This window comes from Ahaetulla prasina, chromosome 14 (genome assembly GCF_028640845.1).
Source record: "Ahaetulla prasina isolate Xishuangbanna chromosome 14, ASM2864084v1, whole genome shotgun sequence".
Taxonomy (NCBI): Eukaryota; Metazoa; Chordata; class Lepidosauria; order Squamata; family Colubridae; genus Ahaetulla; species Ahaetulla prasina.
In genome coordinates this window covers 4255511-4272776 of record NC_080552.1, presented here as the reverse complement: position 1 = coordinate 4272776, position 17266 = coordinate 4255511, and the positions used below count along the sequence as shown (strand labels likewise).

General features: G+C 48.8%; 2 protein-coding genes across 9 annotated transcripts in view; one reads left to right on the top strand and one right to left on the bottom strand.

Moving 5' to 3' along the window:
* The window catches only part of CASKIN1 (CASK interacting protein 1), a 164953-nt gene extending 156259 nt beyond the window's left edge, over positions 1 to 8694 (top strand). For all 3 annotated transcript variants that reach the window (XM_058157039.1, XM_058157038.1, XM_058157040.1), the window contains 4 exons: positions 2395 to 2533; positions 4168 to 6264; positions 6712 to 7099; positions 7906 to 8694. In XM_058157039.1, the coding sequence (XP_058013022.1) occupies positions 2395 to 2533; positions 4168 to 6264; positions 6712 to 7099; positions 7906 to 8002 (2721 nt within the window). In that variant the 3' untranslated portion in view covers positions 8003 to 8694. The remainder of the gene's footprint in view (positions 1 to 2394; positions 2534 to 4167; positions 6265 to 6711; positions 7100 to 7905) is intronic.
* A 303-nt stretch (positions 8695 to 8997) lies between these two features.
* Positions 8998 to 17266, bottom strand: part of TRAF7 (TNF receptor associated factor 7) — a 75669-nt gene continuing 67400 nt past the window's right edge. For 5 of the 6 annotated variants that reach the window (XM_058157052.1, XM_058157050.1, XM_058157049.1 and 2 more), the window contains 2 exons: positions 16299 to 16418; positions 8998 to 14649 (listed from right to left, as the gene is read on the bottom strand). In XM_058157052.1, the coding sequence (XP_058013035.1) occupies positions 14635 to 14649; positions 16299 to 16418 (135 nt within the window). In that variant the 3' untranslated portion in view covers positions 8998 to 14634. The remainder of the gene's footprint in view (positions 14650 to 16298; positions 16419 to 17266) is intronic. The other variant, XR_009152078.1, reaches the window with a different exon arrangement.

Genomic DNA, 17266 nt, shown 5'->3' with positions numbered 1-17266 from the left:
CATCCCCACGGTGACATGGTCAAAATTCAGATGCTTGGCAACTGGCTCTTATTTATGACGGTTGCAATGTCCCAGGGTCACGTGATCCCCTTTTGCGACCTTCTGACAAGCAGAGTCAATACGGGAGTCAGAGTCACTTAACAACCAGATTGCTAAGAAGTGCAGTGATTCACTTAACAGCTGTAGCAAGAAGGGTCGTAAAATGGGAGAAAACTCAATCAATTGTCTCACTGAACTACAGAAATTTTGGGCTCAGTTATGGTTGTAAATCGAGGACCGGAAAAGCTCGCGCATCTCCCCCACCACACCACCCAGCTGTAACGGACAAGCAGAGCTGGTAGCCAGCGTTCCCCCCCCCAACCCAACCCACGATGCGCTAGAGGCATGCGCAGACGACGATACACGGCGCATTACTGTGGAACCGGTGGGCGGTTAGAAAATTTTACTACTAACAGAGATAGAAAAATGGGCAGTAGGTATAAAAAGGTTGACTACCCCTATGTGCGGAATACACGTATAAGAAATATGCCCCAAGCCCTCCTCCCTGTAGTCCAGTCAGTCTTGTCCAATCCACGTCCCCCCTAGGTGGCACGTGGGGTGCATCTTCAGATGGTTTCATCCCTCTGGCATGCTCCGGCCGTTAACCTTGACTGTTATCAGCCTGCCTTCCAACTGCCAAACACATTTGAAGAAAACTCTCCATTTCTCCTCCAGCACTTCTTCCCCCCACCCCGTTACCATGACAGCCGTAGCAAGCAAAGTAGTAAATGCATAAATCAGGAGACAGACTACTCTGAGCAATAAAACAATAAACTTGTAGAGAGCGGAGGCTGACACCTTGCCTTACCACCGACATGGAGCCAGCCCAACATGCAAGCCATGATGGTTGGTAAACATGATCACCCGTGTGACTGGACTGATTTTGCAACCTTTTTTGTTGCGGCAGTCATTAAGTGAATGACACTGCAGTTAAGCTAACCAACGTTTGACTATGGGCCTGGTTTTGTGGCAAACCGGAAATGCCATTTTTCAGCAAAACCGTCCTAAAATGTGGTCATGTGACCACAGGATGCTGCAAATGGCCGAAAATGTGGCCTGGTTGCTAAGTGTCCCAAAATGAGGTCATGTGAACCTGGGAGGAGCGGAGTGGCAACTGGAACTTTGGAATGGGATCATAACGTCTCCCAGAGAAGTGCATCATAACTTCAAATGGTCGCTAAGTCGTAAGTGAAGGACTACTGTATACTTGGCTTTCCTTTCCTTTTTAGAGTTGCATAGAACTGCCTTCCTTTAAATACAGGTAGTCCTTGACTTAACAATAGTTCATTTAGTGACGGAAGTTACAACAGCACTGAAAAAAGTGACTTATGACCATTTTTCACACTTATGACCGCTGCAGCATCCCCAAGATCATGTGATTTATACTCTGGTTCATATTTGATGACGGCTGCAGTGTCCCTGAGCAAGAAAGGTCGTAAAATGGAAAACAAAACGAATTCCTCACTTAGCAACGTAACTTTGTGGCTCAGTTGTGGTCGTAAGTCGAGGACCACCTAGATGAGGAGAAACCCAAACTTTTTTCTCCCCTTCTTGGAACAGAACCTGTCAGCAAAAGAACCTGGCTCCTAGCTGGCAGAAAGCGATAAACAGGCTCCAAGAGTCCAGCAGCAGCTCTTAATTAAGCAGACGTAATTTGAAAAATCTCCGAGGAGCTCTGCTAATCGACAATGGGTAGAGTAGCATTTCAAGGCTGTTTTTAATTACGGGGAAGAGGTCAGAAATTCCTCCGAGACTTTTTCAAATTACGACATGTTTAATGTGGGAAGAAAAAAAAAGGAACTAGGCAGAAAACACGGAAGGCATCGATTGGACACCGATGGTTAGGATGGTGGGTGGACACCACTGGGGGATTCTGGGGCTGCAGCCTCTTGCTCTGTGAAACGGCTTGTTACTCTCTTTCTCAACCTTGGCGGCTTGAAGAGGTGTGGACTTCAACTCCCAGAATTCCCCAGCCAGCATCGCTGGCTGGGGAATTCTGGGAGTTGAAGTCCACACCTCTTCAAGTCGCCAAGGTTGAGAAATACTGGCTTATTACTATGTTTCTCCAAAAATAAGACCCTGTCTTATATTTTTTTGAACCCCGAAATAAGCACTTGGCCTTATTTTCGGGGATGTCTTAATATTTAGGGGCATGTAGAGCAAGACGGGGCTCCTCTTGCTGTCCTACCTGATTTCCAGCTCTAAGCTCCCTACCCTAACCAGAGGAAATGGTGGGGACCAGCTCCGCATGTGATTAAATATTTTCAGGGAGGTCTTATTTTGGGGGGGGTAGGGTTTATTTTTCAGGGAGGTCTTATTTTTGGGGAAACATGGTGTATCCTCTGTCCCTCCCAGGCAAACCTGGCTCTCTGGCTCTCCATGATTGGTCTGGCACAGTATTACAAAGTCCTGGTGGAAAATGGCTACGAGAACATCGATTTTATCACCGATATCACTTGGGAGGATCTGCAGGAGATCGGCATCATCAAACTGGGTGAGGGGAGCGTGGAGGCATCTCCATTTTTGACCAGAAACTTTAAACGTTGTGTACCTCTATGCATGAATTGTGTGTTTTGGTTCCGAGTTAAGATGGGAGGACATACTGTAGTAGGGTGTTTCAGTCCGCCTCAATTTCTCCAACCTCGTGCCTTCAGGATGTCTTGAAGTTACAACTTCTATTATTCTGGAGGATGCCAGGCTGGGAAAGCCCAGCCTATACTGTGACTGGGCCTCAAATGTCTTGGCAATGAAGCTGGTATTGGCTGGGAGAAAGTGCATATACAGAAGATGTATGATGTCACGTATTGGTTCAAAAGAAGCCGTGTTTCTGGCAGTTAAGTATCTCCCAAATGTTGAATACCGATAACCTAACTTAGGGGTGTCAAGCTCAAGGCCCAGAGGCTGGATTCGGCCTGCGGGGTGGATTTGGCCCGCAGGGCTGCCTTGGATACAGGGAAGGACCATCTCACAATGCCTCTGCCAGCGAAAACGGAGGTCGGAGGGTTGGTTGCAGGAGGCTGTCGCAGCCGAAAACGGAGCTCGCGAGGGCTGTAGGAGGCACTCCCAAGCTCCATTTTTGCTGGCAGAGGTTTGCAGGAGGCAGCTGAAAACGGAGCTCGAGAGCCCATTTTTGCTGGGCGAGCGCTCGGGCCACCACAGGTGCCCCTGACACGAGTGACATCGAGCTGGCCACATGCTCCCTGGGCACACCCACCCCGACCCGCAAGGTCAAACACATAACATGATGTGGCCCTCAATGAAATCAAGTTTTAACACCCCTGACCTAACTAGACAAGAGAAAAAGTGTCTTTGCCGAGGTTCCTTCAAGTGGTACAGCGGACAGCAGCTGCCTTTTAACGGCTAAACTATTTAAAAAGAAAACTGGGAAGGGAGGGAGAGGAAGACTCATGAATATTTCTGCATCTTTAAAAGTAGAGCACTGATCTTTACAGATTCCTTGGGGTTCTTCCAAACATTGGAAAGGGTACAAATTCTGAGCTTTGAAGAAGAGGAAGAAGCAAGGAAGTGGGGTTTTTTCCCCCATTCCTCATGTCTAATCTAGATGCCAGGGGAGAGATTACAGACACTGAAACCACTGAAACTGGGCAAGATTGGGCATCAGCTGGCCATCCAACCAAACAGCCCATCTGTTCAGGGTTCAAGAAAAATGACTGCCCTACCAGGACAAGACAAGGCAAATTGTAGCTCAGGGCTGCTGTACTAAGCAGTCAACTAAAATGTTGACTGGGGGGGGGGGGAACCAAAGGGACACTGGCAGGTGAAATGGCTGAACTAAGATCTGTGATAGATCTTTTTTCCCCTTTCTCTTCAATCCTGTGTTATTCCTGGAGACCGCCTCGAAAAGTCCCTTCATTTTTCTTGGCAATGTTTTTTTTTTTTACAGAAGTGGTTTGCCATTGCCTCCTTCCTAGGGCTGTGATAAAGTGACTGGCCCAAGGTTATCCTGCTAGCTTCATGCTTGAGGCAAGACTAGACACATGCCTTAACCACTACATCAAACTGGCTCTCACTTAGTAGACCGAGTGAGACACAGTTGTACTGGTTTGGAGGTTTATTTATAAAGACTGCTAAAATTTTAACCAGTTTTGATCTCTCGTATCTGCTTAGGCCACCAGAAGAAGCTGATGCTAGCTGTGAAAAAGTTGGCAGAGATCCAGAAAGCTGAATACATCAAGTATGAATCTGGAACACTGAAGAAAAAGGGCGCACCACAGTCACAGGACACGGTGGCCATAGAGTCTCCTTCGCAGGAAACGGCCGAATGCCAGTCCCCCAAGATGTCCACTTTCCAGGACAGTGAGCTGAGCAACGAACTGCAGGTGGCCATGACAGGTACCAGTGAAGAGGGGCCCGAGAAACAGGCCAACCATGTGACGCACTTCCGGGACGGAACGGTCTACCGGCATCCCTCCCGCCTCGTCCACGAGAACAGCCTGAGTGGGAGAGCTAAGCTGATTAGTAGCTCCCAGGAACTGCTGGGAGATGGACCCAAATCTCCTGGCCCTGCAGTGTCCAAAAGCCAGGAGCACCTAGCAGAAGAGGGGAAGGAGCCTCCAGCCACCCTGCCCAAAGAGGTGCGGAGCCTCCGACATGGCCACAGCATCAAGAGGGCAAGCGTCCCACCAGTGCCTGGAAAACCCCGGCAATCCTTCCCTCCAGCTGCAGGCCACTACACCCCTCCACAAACTCCCACCAAGCCCCGCCCATCCTCTCCTCAGGCTTTTGGGGTGCCCCATGCCACGGCCAAAGTAAAACCCACGCCACAATTGCTGCCACAGACTGACCGACCCATGTCCCCTCGCTCACTGCCGCAGTCTCCTACGCACCGGGGCTTTGCCTATGTCCTGCCTCAACCTGTGGAGGGAGAGGCTCAAGCTGCAGGCCCCTTGGCTCAAGCTGTGCCGGTCTTGCCCATCTCCATCCCGGTGCTGTGCCTGCCACCCCAGAGTGCAGAGAGTGAGGAGGAGGGAGGTCGGCCCAAGAAGAGAGCCCACAGTCTGAATCGCTATGCAATGTCTGACAGTGAGCAGGAGCGGGATGAGCTGCTGGTGCCAGATGCCGGGCCCTATGCCACTGTGCAGCGGAGGGTCGGCCGCAGCCACTCTGTCCGGGCACAGTCAGGTGCTGACAAGAATGTGAATCGCAGCCAGTCCTTTGCTGTGCGGCCCAAGAAGAAGGGTCCTCCACCACCGCCGCCCAAGCGTTCCAGCTCTGCCATCTCCAGCAGCAACATGACAGATGATTTTAACAAAGAGGGAGAGGAGGGAGAAGAGCTGGACCAGAAACTGCTGAGTGATGGGGGCACCGTGGAGACAGGCAGTGCTGGGAGTGTGAAGAGCATTGCTGCCATGTTAGAAATGTCATCTATCGGTGGAGGGGGGCGGGCTCTTGCCCTGCAAAAGGGGGCTGATGGGTACTACTTGCAGCCTGGTGTGGTTATACGCTCAGCCAGTCCGGAACATGCCCGTGTTGCAACTGTTCTGGCCACCGTCAAGCATAAAGAGGCCATCGGACCAGACGGAGAGGTGGTGAACCGCCGACGCACCATCAGTGGCCCTGTGACTGGTCTTGTGGCAGCCGCTCGCCGTGAACGCTCGGACAGCATTAAGTCTGACATGGTCAAAGACGGTGGCCCCGTGGAACGGCTGCGGGCAGAGCACAGTGGGAGTGCCCCACAGAATGGTTCAGGAGAAAATATCCCCTTTGCTGAGGAGGGCAGCCTGACTATCAAGCAGCGTCCCCGGCAGATGAGCCTGGCCAAGGCCGAAGGTGGGGAAGGCTTGTCCCTGGGCCATCGGCACAGCGACCTTTCCAGAGTGGAGGCCAGCGCCACTCTCAAGCGGAGGATCCGGGCAAAGCAGTGTCAACAGGACAATGTCAAGTTCATCCTCACAGAATCCGATACTGTGAAGAGGCGGCCAAAGTTGAAAGACAAGGAGCAGGAGATGGCCCAGCTGTCAGTGTACCACAATGGCATGGGCACCGTCAAGCGCCGGCCGACCTCTGAGATGAGCAGCCTGGAGGCCTCAGCCCCCACAGAGCAGCAAGAGAGAGGGGGAGGGGCTTCGGGTCAGATCCCCCGTGAAGAAACCAAGAAGCCCATCAAGCCTCCTGTCTCTCCCAAGCCCATCTTGCCACCCAAAACCTCAGGGCCTTCCACGCCAACCACAAAAAGGGCTCCAATTCCCGGCCCTGGCAGCCCAGGTAAAGCCTCTTCCTGGGGAACCCACATAGCATGGTTTTTAGTGGGGGGCTTCACAGCTACTTCTTTGTGCTCTGAGGCTGCCAAGGGGCTTCTTTATCCATGTACATAGCTAGGTACCAATAAGCTGCTCAGAGAGAAATGTTGGGCAGCACATGGGAGATTGTGTGTGTACGTATGTGTGGGGTACTCTGGGAATCAGGCTGGAGAATGGAATTGTGTGCCTGAAACTGCAAGCTTGTGTGTTAATATTTCCTAGTTGCTGAATGGAACTCGGGATTCTTTTTGTTATCATCTTTAATATCCATTGAATCCAGTTCTAGTAAAAACTGGACTGTCTTCCTAATGATAGAAGACGTTAGAAGTAGTCCTGCCAAGTAGAATCTCCATGTTATGGCTGTTTCCTCTAATAGACAGAGGTCATGGCGTGTCCTGTTTGTCTCTTGCAGAGGTGAAACGTGTCCATGGGACCCCACCACCCACATCTCCAAAGCCTACACCACCCCCAACTGCTCCGAAGCCGAAGGTCCACCCTGTCCTCCAGTCAGTGAGTGCCAGCTGCACACCAGCACCTTCACCGGCCAAGCAGCTCACCCCCACCATCAAGCCTTCAAGCACACCTCCTTCCCTCTGCTCCAGCCCAGCTAAGCCTTTGTCCCCCGGAGGGCAGCCTCCTCAGACAGTGCCAATCAAGCCACCTCGCTCCTCAATGGCTGGGCCCTCAGTGGAGAGCACCGAGAGCGTGCATCAGAAACTGGAGGAGACCAGCGCTTCTCTGGCTGCTGCTCTGCAAGCTGTGGAAGAGAAGATCAAGCAAGAGGATGGACAAGCAGCAGAGTAAGGCACTCCTGAGGATGGGAAGGGGTGGGGAAGGACCAGAGATGTTTGACGAGCCAGAAAGTCCAGCAGACAAGACAGGCTGGGTGAAACAGCCACTGCTGGTTCTTTATCATGAGAAGGTGTAGCCATCGTCTGTCTTCTATGAGTTATCCACTCTTGGCAACAAAAGTATTTAGTAAAAAGGTGAAAAAGCAAAACAAGAGAAAGGCAGGGTGAGATTACTGCTATTATATGTGCTCAGATTTAAGTAACCAGAGGATAGAAGTATTAGGAAGTCGTATTAAAGGCAAGAGTTTTGTAGAGCAGGGGTGTCAAACGTGATTTCATTGAGGGCCACGTCAAGGTTGTGTTTGACCTCAGGGGCCCGGGGTGGGCATGGCCAGGGGATGTGAGCAGCATAATGTCACACGTGTCGGTGGCGCCTGTGGTCCTAGTGCTCTGCCAGCAAAAATGGGCTCCTGGGCTGCGTTTTTGACCGTGACGGCCTTCTGCAACCCTCTGCCAGAGAAAATGGAGCTCGGGGGGTGGGGGTGGGGCTGTCTCCATTTTCATTGGCAGAGGGCTGCAGGAGGCTGTGGCAGCCAAAAACAAAGCCTAGAACAGCCGTGCACAGCCCTCCCAAGCTCTGTTTTCACCGGCAGAGGCACCAGTCCGGTCCTTTGCTGTTTCCAGGGCGGCCCTATGGGCCAGATCTAAGCATCCTGTGGCCACATCTAAGCACCCCGCAGGCTTGGCCTTAAGTTTGACACCCGTTGTAGAGGAATTGGGATCAGCTTAACCTCATTGATGTCTCTTGCCTTCAGTTCCACTGCAGAATCCAAGAGTACCGTCAGCATCCTGGACGACATCGGCAGCATGTTTGATGATCTTGCTGACCAGCTAGATGCCATGTTGGAATGAGAGCTGGAGAACAGTCCGGGCCAACCTCAGGATCTGCCATGGGCACAAGGGCACAATCACCTCCATGAAGATCTTCCCTCCTCCATTTTTTGAGGTTTGCACAAAGAAGACAAGGTTACCTCAGGATTGTGTTGATACAAACTGAGATGCTTGAGAAAGGCTTTCCTCGGGACCTGTTTTGCAAAGCGAAGAGAGGAACCACATTTGGGTTTCTTCTCCCATCCCTTCCAAACACCCGTTTGACCTTAGAGATCACAGCATGACTGCAGTTCTCCTGCAGCGGAGTCGGAGGTCAGGGCAGCCTGGGATGGGCAGAGCTTCCATGGCAATGGGAGAAAGTGAGTGTCACACTTTCTTCAGCACAGCTTTCCAGGCGAAGCTACTCCATCGACTCCAAAGTGGCTTTCCCACCCCATATATAAGTACAAATTCCTTTCCCCTCTCTCCAGATCAGTCCTGAGTCATTACTGTCCCAATACACTATCAAAGTATGTGGCACAAAATAAGTATTAAGTCTTCTCCGGTTCTTCATGTTTTCCGTTTGGGGTGAAATCTCGTCTTAGCAATGACTATTGCCTTCTGTGTTGGGTGTTTCTGGACTGCACACCGTGTTTCCTTCTATGCCCAGCTCATGCGCCCATCTGCCACTGCTGGAGATGCTGGTGGAGGCAGCCATGGAAGGCCTGAGGGAACCTGTGAGGTGGGGGTGGGGGTGGGGTGGGGGAACCTTCAGCAAGCTGCATGCTTCGTTTCTTTGTCCTGAAGGTGTTTGTCTTCTCCTGGTGATGATGAAGCTGTGACTGTAAGAAGTTTCGTTTTGTTAACACGTTCCCCTTTGAGATACAAGCTCTTTTTTCTGTTGGTTTGCCTTGGAAAGCATCGTTCCTGGCAAAAGCTGTGCAAAAGCTTTGGTATGTTTGCATGATCGATAAAAGTGTTGAAATACGAAAAGAAAAAAAAAACAACCTTGGGTGGTGGGTGGGTGGGCCAAAATCTCCTTGTACATAAGCCCCACAGGTGGCTTCTGCGGCTGCCAAAGATGGATGGCAAATTTCTCTCTCTCTCTTTATTTTTTTTTAACCCCTCTCTCGAGGCAGTTCTGAGCACAGGGACTTGTCCTGCACTTTCTATTGCTCTAAGGCACTTCTGTCCCAAAGAATTCGCCACTGATTGAACCGTTTAGCCTTCTTAACCTGCCACGACCGTTGGGAGCACGGCTGGGAGAAGACGTCATTGACAAGACAAGGAACCATAAACCATCTCCATGTTCTGGAAACCGAGGGCGAGGGCGGTTGTGTATTCCAGTGGAGGTTTAATGGGAGAGAGTGCGTCCTCTCTTGGTATTACACACGCAGTTTCGGAAGTGGCAATCAAAGGAGGCTCAGCAAAGACTGAGTGGATTGCAACCATTGGCCAGAACGTGTCTTGTGCTCCTGACTCATGGCTGACCCCCGAGCCGCAGCTCTTGCTGCCCTGATTGATTGGGTACCTGCAAAGGATCTTCCAGCAATCAGTTAGGAAAGGGCTTCCTTGGGAGGAGGAATGCTGCTGAGTGCAGCACTGTTTCTTTCTCTCCAGAAAGGGGCATCTTCCAAGAGGATCACAACGTTTGCACACCCAAGGGTTGCTAGTCTGCAACTGCACAATGCGCCAAAGTTTATTCTTAGGAGCCTTTCTCCATCTTCCGGGTACGTTGGGGCAGAATCGCTGCTTTCGTTACTCCCCAGGCAGTGTAAGCACCACCACTTGATATTGTGGCCAATTCATTTTCTATTTTCATCCCCCAACTTGAGGATTCTTGGAATGAGGAAACACCGTAGTGATGGGAGGAACAATGTGTTGTCAATTCAGAACTGCCTCTTGCCCTCAGGTTTCCTTTGGTTTACTCCACTTGCGAATTGGAAGGGTCTCGATAGGGAAATAGGGAAGACCCTCGGCTGCAAGAGGAATGCTTGAATGTTGCAGTTAGGGAAGGACTTTGTCTGGCTCCTACTTCTGACAGACGAGCTTCTCGGGATCTCCTGGCTTCTTCAAGTCGCGCGGGAAAGCTTGGATCGCCCTCCAGCCCTGTTCTCAGTGAACTGCTCCACATCCGCTTCCCTTGGTCTTCCTTCTTGTGGAATTTATAAAACGTCCTGAAGTAATTTTTTTTTTGTTGCGTTGCGATGGCAAGACATAGCATTTTACAAGGAAAGGTAGATCATTTTACTTGAACAATTTACTGGGTTCTCTAAACCTTGTGCCCACAGGAGCATTCTCTGTTTTTTAAGGCTTTGGGGCAAGCGTCCAAGATACGTTTTTCTTTGTCCAAGGTCAGTGGGAGCATTCTTCAACCTTTGACTGCTATTTCCAAATGATTCCTTTGCCTACGAAGCTCCATCAAAGGAAATTCCCCTAAGTACTCAGAAGGAATTTTGCCAGTGCCTACTTATTTTTGACTCTTAGAATGCATTTCCTAATCTCTAGCCTAAACTGGCTTTTAAATGTTTTCAGCTGGTTATATTTCTCTCCCTCATGCTGTTTTTGTACTTCAGAATAACTGTGGCCATACTTCATAAGTCATGCATTAATCTGAAACCAGAGTCACTTGAATCATCTTCCTTTCCCACGGATGAAAGTACCGAGGTGCTAGCTAGCTTAAGGCTCTTTTCCCTAAACTTCTATCTTCTGGGAATGGAGAATTTACAGGGTGACCATCTCCAGCTGGGAATCAACTTTGGGAGATGGAGCGGGCTGGGAAAATGCCATGACCATCTCTCTTCACCCTCTGCTGCCGTCTGATTTGTAGGGCATCTGTTTTGATCATGGGATGGAGCCTTCACCTTTCATCTCTCCTTCCTCTTATCTGGTGTAGCTCTCAGCTCTCCCTTGCTGCTGGCTTCTCGGTTTCCTGTACATTTCACATCACCGTGTATGGTTTTTGCTTTATCAAATCACCTGGCAATAAAGGAAAAACAAAACAAAACAAGAGCTACCATTTTCAGTGAAATCTTGGAGCTTTGTCCTGCAGACTCTTCTCGGACAACATAGTGTGGGGTGGGGTCCTCACCCTCTTAGGGCTGTTTTCAGCCAAGTGGAAAAACACCAGCGATAGGAACAACACTTACGTGTGGGGCTACCACAGCTTCATCTTCTTAGAATATCAGTTCCATCTTCTTGACTGGCAGCCCAACCTCCAACACGGGACACACACACACACACACACACCCCGTTTCTTCACTTGTGTGATGCTGGGTTCCTTCCTGTTTTGTCTATTCTTGTCTCTCCATCTGGCAAAGGAATCCAGAACAAAGCAGCCAAGAGAAACAGAGGCCATCTCCCTTCGGCTTGCTACACTTCCCACTCATGGATTTTTCAACCCATGGGCTTGGAGTAAGATCTCAGGAGAACTCTTTGTCATCTTCTGATAGAGCTACCTTTTTTGAGAGACGTCATGGAGCTTTTTTTTTTCACCTTAAAAAAGTAGTGTTGAGTTGTGGTGCTGTTTCTTTTCTTATTTCACTGGTAGAACTCTCGAGACAGTCGTGTTAGGAATGTTCTGATGTGTGCAGAGAATCACACAGCTTTTCCTTTGGAAGGTGATGAAAGGGATGATGAAGAAGAAAAAAAGCTATATAAAAAAAGTATTTATTGGAAAAAAAATATTTAAGTGGAGTTTCCCCCAGAGATAAATAACAAAAGAAGGAAAGGAGTTTAATATATATATATAAAAAAAGATTTTAAAATATTATCAATTGTATATTGAACAGTTTTAAAATATAAGATTGAAAGAACTGGAGTTTAGCTTGACTATTAGACTTATAATAAGCTGTTTGTCTTGTGAGGTCATTTTAAAAAAAGTAGCACAATGTTTAAAAAAGGTAGTTTATCTTTTTTTTCCAAAGTGTGCAAAACATTATGTTATATGGATATTTTTTTGCCATTTTCTTTTTACAGTTTTATTGAAAATCAAAGGATGTGCCTTGTTTTAAGAAGTTTTGTTTAATCTTACCTGAGAAGTGTGCGTTCTTTTGTGTCTTTTTTAAGTTGGATGTACATTTATATGCGCCTGTGTAAGTATGCGAGTGTGTGTTGAAATGCATGCGTGTGGATAGCACCAACTTATGCCCAGCTGTATACTAATATACCAATGGGGGGTCGAGTCCAGTTTAAATATGGCTGTTAAGCCTGAAACACCCTATCTCAGCAAAGCTGGCTGGGGAATTCTAAGAGTTGAAGTCCTCCAGGCTTAAAGTTGCCATGGTTGGAGACCCCTGTCCTATCTGGTTCCCTTGAGCTGTGGTTATGGAAAGCTAGAATTGCTGAATGAATGCTGTTCCTGTTCCTGTTTCTTTTCTTGAATATGGATAGTCTTTGCTGATATCCAAAATGTGTCTGGCACAACTTTGAAATTTCTTAATTAAAAATAAAAATAAAAAGGCAACATAACAATAGCTGTTGTAAAGAGAAACAAAATGTATAAGAAACTATTCCAAGATTCTAATGCTGGATATATACATACTATATACATATATATATATATATATACATTATATTTTTATTATTAAGTTACGAATACTGTATTGTATTCCCATTCTGTCAAAGCTATGCATTTTCTGCTTCTAACCTTCTTTTCCTGCTGCACACATTCCACCAGTATTACTTATATTAATAGCTTTGTGGTGGTGTAATTTATTTATTTATTTATTTCGCTGCTTCTTTTTAAAAAAGAAGTTTCTCTGGCTATCAATATTTAAAAGACAAAAACGGGGAAGAAGCCCCTGCTCGTCTCTAATACAGATACAGGACATTCACTGTTAAAGAATACTTTTATTGTTGAGGTCAGAAAAAAAAAATCCCACCTCGGAGGCACTAACTTTGTGGAGTGGGGGTGGGCGGGCGTGGGGGGTGGGTGTCTGGCTGCTTTGGTGCTGAGGGAATGACGGCTTCGTGCTGCAGCTCACAGTCCAGGCAAGCAGCCATGTGGATGCAATTATGACCATCGGTGCTTAATAAAACGTCCAGATTATCTTGGCCCGCTCAACTCGTCTTTTGGCTCCAGCCGGAAGGGAGAAAAAGCTTCGGCTGCGTGATGGGAAACGGCTGCTGGGTACCAGCTGGAGCCATTGTGAAAGCTGCACATCTTTTACGTAACACAACCAGAAGCTGGAATGTGCAACGATCTGTGAAGCCGATTCTTCTACATCTCCCACTTTTTACATCGTACTGAGTAAGAATATTTGCACAGAGAAAAACAAAACAGAACAAACCGCTTCCAATTATTTGTGTCACTACAAATCTCCCACCGTTATTTTTTTGGCAATGCAGTGGTGGCCAAATGCAACTAAGGGAGGCCTTTCCTCCCCTCCAAAGAAACTGGTCGGTGCCCAGCTTGTGGCCAGAGGTTGCCCTGCCATTGTCCCTTCAATTCCTACCTCTAAACATTGTCTCAGCATTTCTGAAGTTGGCGGCAAAGACCATTCGAGTTTCGTGCTTCAGAGAGCAACCTTAGAAAGCAGCATTCTGGAAGATAAGATTGCCACATATGATCCTTAGCTAAGACCTAAGAAACGGAACAAATAGGTCCCGGCTGCCAGGTTAGCTGGCCACAGGTGATCACACGTCAGCCCTGGCAAATGCATTCAGCCTCTCAGGGGCGGAAATAAACTCCTCGTGCTACATGCTAGTATCTCTGCAGGCGGTGGGATTGTTATATTTACTGACTGACGGCAACCCAGGACGTGCTCATCACACAGGGAGGGAGTTTTTGAGGGGCAAAATCCATGGACGTCAGCCTTGATTTTTTTGAGGGGGAGGAGGGGCAAGTTTGGGCCCTGCTCCCCGAGTAGTTCTGTCCATCGGCTGAAATGCTTCAGGTTTGTCAATGAGTCATGCTGGCCTAAAACAATGGTCCAATTTTATTGGTAAGGAAGAAATAATCCAAATCTATATATCACAATTTTAAAAACAGTAGAAAATGTCCGTAAAAACACAACCGTCGGCTCTCCTGCCTTTCCCAGGGAGGCCGTGATGATGGGATGCTCTGAAGAGAGGGGGTGGGGGGTGGGGAGGGAGGGAGGGGGGGCAGGCTTAGGACACCTGATAAGAAGGCTGGACTGGGGACATAGAAATCGTACCGGGTTTACATGACAAGGACAATAGGTTTGATCCCTGGTTGTGGCCACGAATGAAGGAGCATAGCAAATAATTTAAATACCAGGACAGAGAGAGAGAGAGAGAGAGAGAGAGAGAGAGAGAGATAGGCGGCTCTGGCTGTTCGTGCAGACCTATCCAAACCAGCTTCGTAGAAAATCTGCTCTTGGAGACGATCTACTGATGAGGAGTAAACCCTTTGTGACCACCGCTTGCAGCTGGACCTGCGTCCACCGACCTCCTCTCCCAGGAAGAGCCAGACCAAGGAACCGCAGCTGGAGTGTCGCAGTGGGTGAGGGGGTGGGTGGGTGTTCCTCCCTGGGAAGCCGCTGCTGCTGCCGGAAGGGAGAGGGTGCTGAGGTATGTGGCCCAAAGCTCTTGCACAGCTGGCTGGGGAGTGGAAGGCCCGCCAAGAAGGAACACAGCACATCGGGAGGGCGTTTTGGAGTGTAGGGAGTCAGCCCGGCGTGTGTTTGGCAACGGGGTGTCCAAAGCGGGTCCTAGCAGGTCCAAACCTGTCGGGGAGACAAATGTCAGCAGAGCCCAAACTCCATCACTGAGTAGGGCAGTGCTTCTCAAACTTAGCAAGGTGCCTGGACTTCGACTCCCAGAATTCTGGCGCCTTAAAGTTGCCAAGGTTGAGAAACACTGGAGTAGAACGTAGAGGTGGGCCATTGTTTGATATGACCTGGTCCAGCCCAGGCGCCATCCTGAGCACCAGGTCTTCCTACCAGCTGCCAATCCTGATCAAAGCATCTTCAGGGTTCTGCTAATGGCTTCTTTCTCTCAATGCTCAACGTTAAACCTCTGCGTATGTAACATGTGGCACCGGGGAAGCAAAATCTCGTCTAAACTCCCATCCATGTGTATGGGGCCCTTCCCAAAAGGAAAAGAGCACCAGAGAAGACAGGTGTAGCATGGAATTAAGAAGAGAAGAGAATAACAGAGTTGGAAGGGACCTTGGAGGTCTTCTAGTCCAACCCCCTGCTTAGGCAGGAAACCCTACACCACTTCGGACAAATGGTTATCCAACATCTTAAAAACTTCCAGTGTTGGAACATTCATAACTTCTGGAGGCAAGTTGTTCCATTAATTGTTCTCACTGTCAGGAAATTCCTCCTTAGTTCTAAGTTGCTTTTCTCCTTGATTAGTTTCCATCCATTGCTTCTTGACCTGCCTTCAGGTGCTTTGGAGAATAGCCTGACTCTCTCTTCTTTGTGGCAGCCCCTCAAGTATTGGAAGACAGCTATCCTATCTCCCCTGGTCCTTCTTTTCATAAAATTAGACATACCCAGTTCCTGCAACTGTTCTTCATATGTTTTAGCCTCCAATCCCCTAATCATCTTTGTTGCTCTTCTCTGCACTCTTTCTAGAGTCTCCACATTAAGCTAGGCTCCTTGCCATGTCTTAAATCGTGGTAGCTTAAAAGGCCCTGCATAAGTGCATCTTGGCTTGCAAAAATCCCCCAGAAAGCACAGACGTGTGACTTGATCACATTTCGTCCCAAACTAAAAGGAGCTCTTCCTAAAGAGGTGATGAGCCCACTCTATTCTTCCCTCCTCCTCCTGCTCCTCCATGCCTCCTTGTGCAGCATAAACACATCTCACCAGGGCTGCTGAGGTGGAGCTGCCAGGTGTTACCTGGAAAGAAAGTTAGCGTTCTCTGCTCTGGTGCTTCCAGGGAAACTAGGGACTGGGCTGGGTGATGGGACAACCCAGCTGAAGGAAAGTAGGAAGCCAGCTGCGAAAGCTGCACTGAGCCAACTAGAAATTAGATTAACAGAGTTGGAAGGGACCTTGTAGGTCATCTAGTTCAGCCCCCTCCCCCCCCAAGCAGGAGACCCTCCACCATTTCTGACAGAGGGCAGTCCAGTCTCTTCTTGAAAGCTTCCAGTGATGAAGCTCCCACAACTTCTGAAGGCAACTTCTGTTTCACGGGTTTCCCCTTATTTCCAGGTTGAATCTCTCCTTGATCAGTTTCCATCCATGATTCCTTGTCTGGCCTCCGGGTGCTTTGGAAACCAGCTTGACCCCCTTCCTCCTCTCTGTGGCAGCCCCTCAAATATTGGAAGACTGCTATTGTGTCTCCCCTGGTCCTTCACTTCACTAGAGGGGGGCCTCTTCCTCTTGCTGAGAGCTCTCTTCCCCTCCCCCCCCCGACATACCTTGACTGTGCTGTCCACAGCCCCGGAGAACAAGCGGCCCCTCGAGACGGCCAGTGCTGTGACGCTGCCCTGGTGGCGCAGGAGTGTCTGGGTGCAGATCATGTTGTCCATACTCCAAACCTGGAGGCAGAGAACAAGCCAAGACAGTGACAATGGTGGATCACCATAGCGGATGGTACATGACCTGGATTTAGGCAGATAATGGTGTTGAACTATGGATCCCATTCTCTGCCTAAATCCAGGCCACAGAGTTTTTGCACCTCCATGTCTCTTGTGGGGTTAGGATGTGCAAGAGATGGAGCTGAAGGGTCTCCAAAACTCCCCCTCCCCCCCCCAATTGGGTATTTGGGCAAGGGCTGCTAACGTCCTGCAACAGCATAAGGCATTTACAGGTAAGGAGGAAACACCATGGGAGTGGCGCAGAGGTGAAGACACTCTCCTCCCACTTGGAAGGTTAAGAGTTCAATCCTAGGTAGTGGCAGATGTTTCTCTATCAGGGCGCAAAGAGAAAATATCTGCTGTGAATTCTGCGTGGAGTCAGAAAGGGCATCTGGCCAGTAAACTCTCAGCTCCATTCTGTTGCCTCGACCCCACCTCAAAGTGAGAGATTACAAGGCTGTAAAAAGGAAAAAAGGAGGAGACACCACGGCCTCCACTGGCCTTTCTTTCTCTCAGGGTTTGGAGCAGAGACACTCGGGTTGAATTTTTGTCTCTCAGAACAGTCCTCTCATGGTGGGAATGATCCTGAAAACCTCTTACAAAATTGTACTCGGGAATACGTTGCAAGGGGAAACCACTAGGATACAGGGGGGTGGAGAATAATCACATTGTACATACACGTAACATACAAATAATTGAAATGAAATGAAATCAACAATTTTAGTTCTTTTTCTGCTTGCCTCTATACAAGTTATTTTTTAAAAAACTATTTGGGCCTAGTCTGACTTTGGAAAAATCAGTTCCAACAG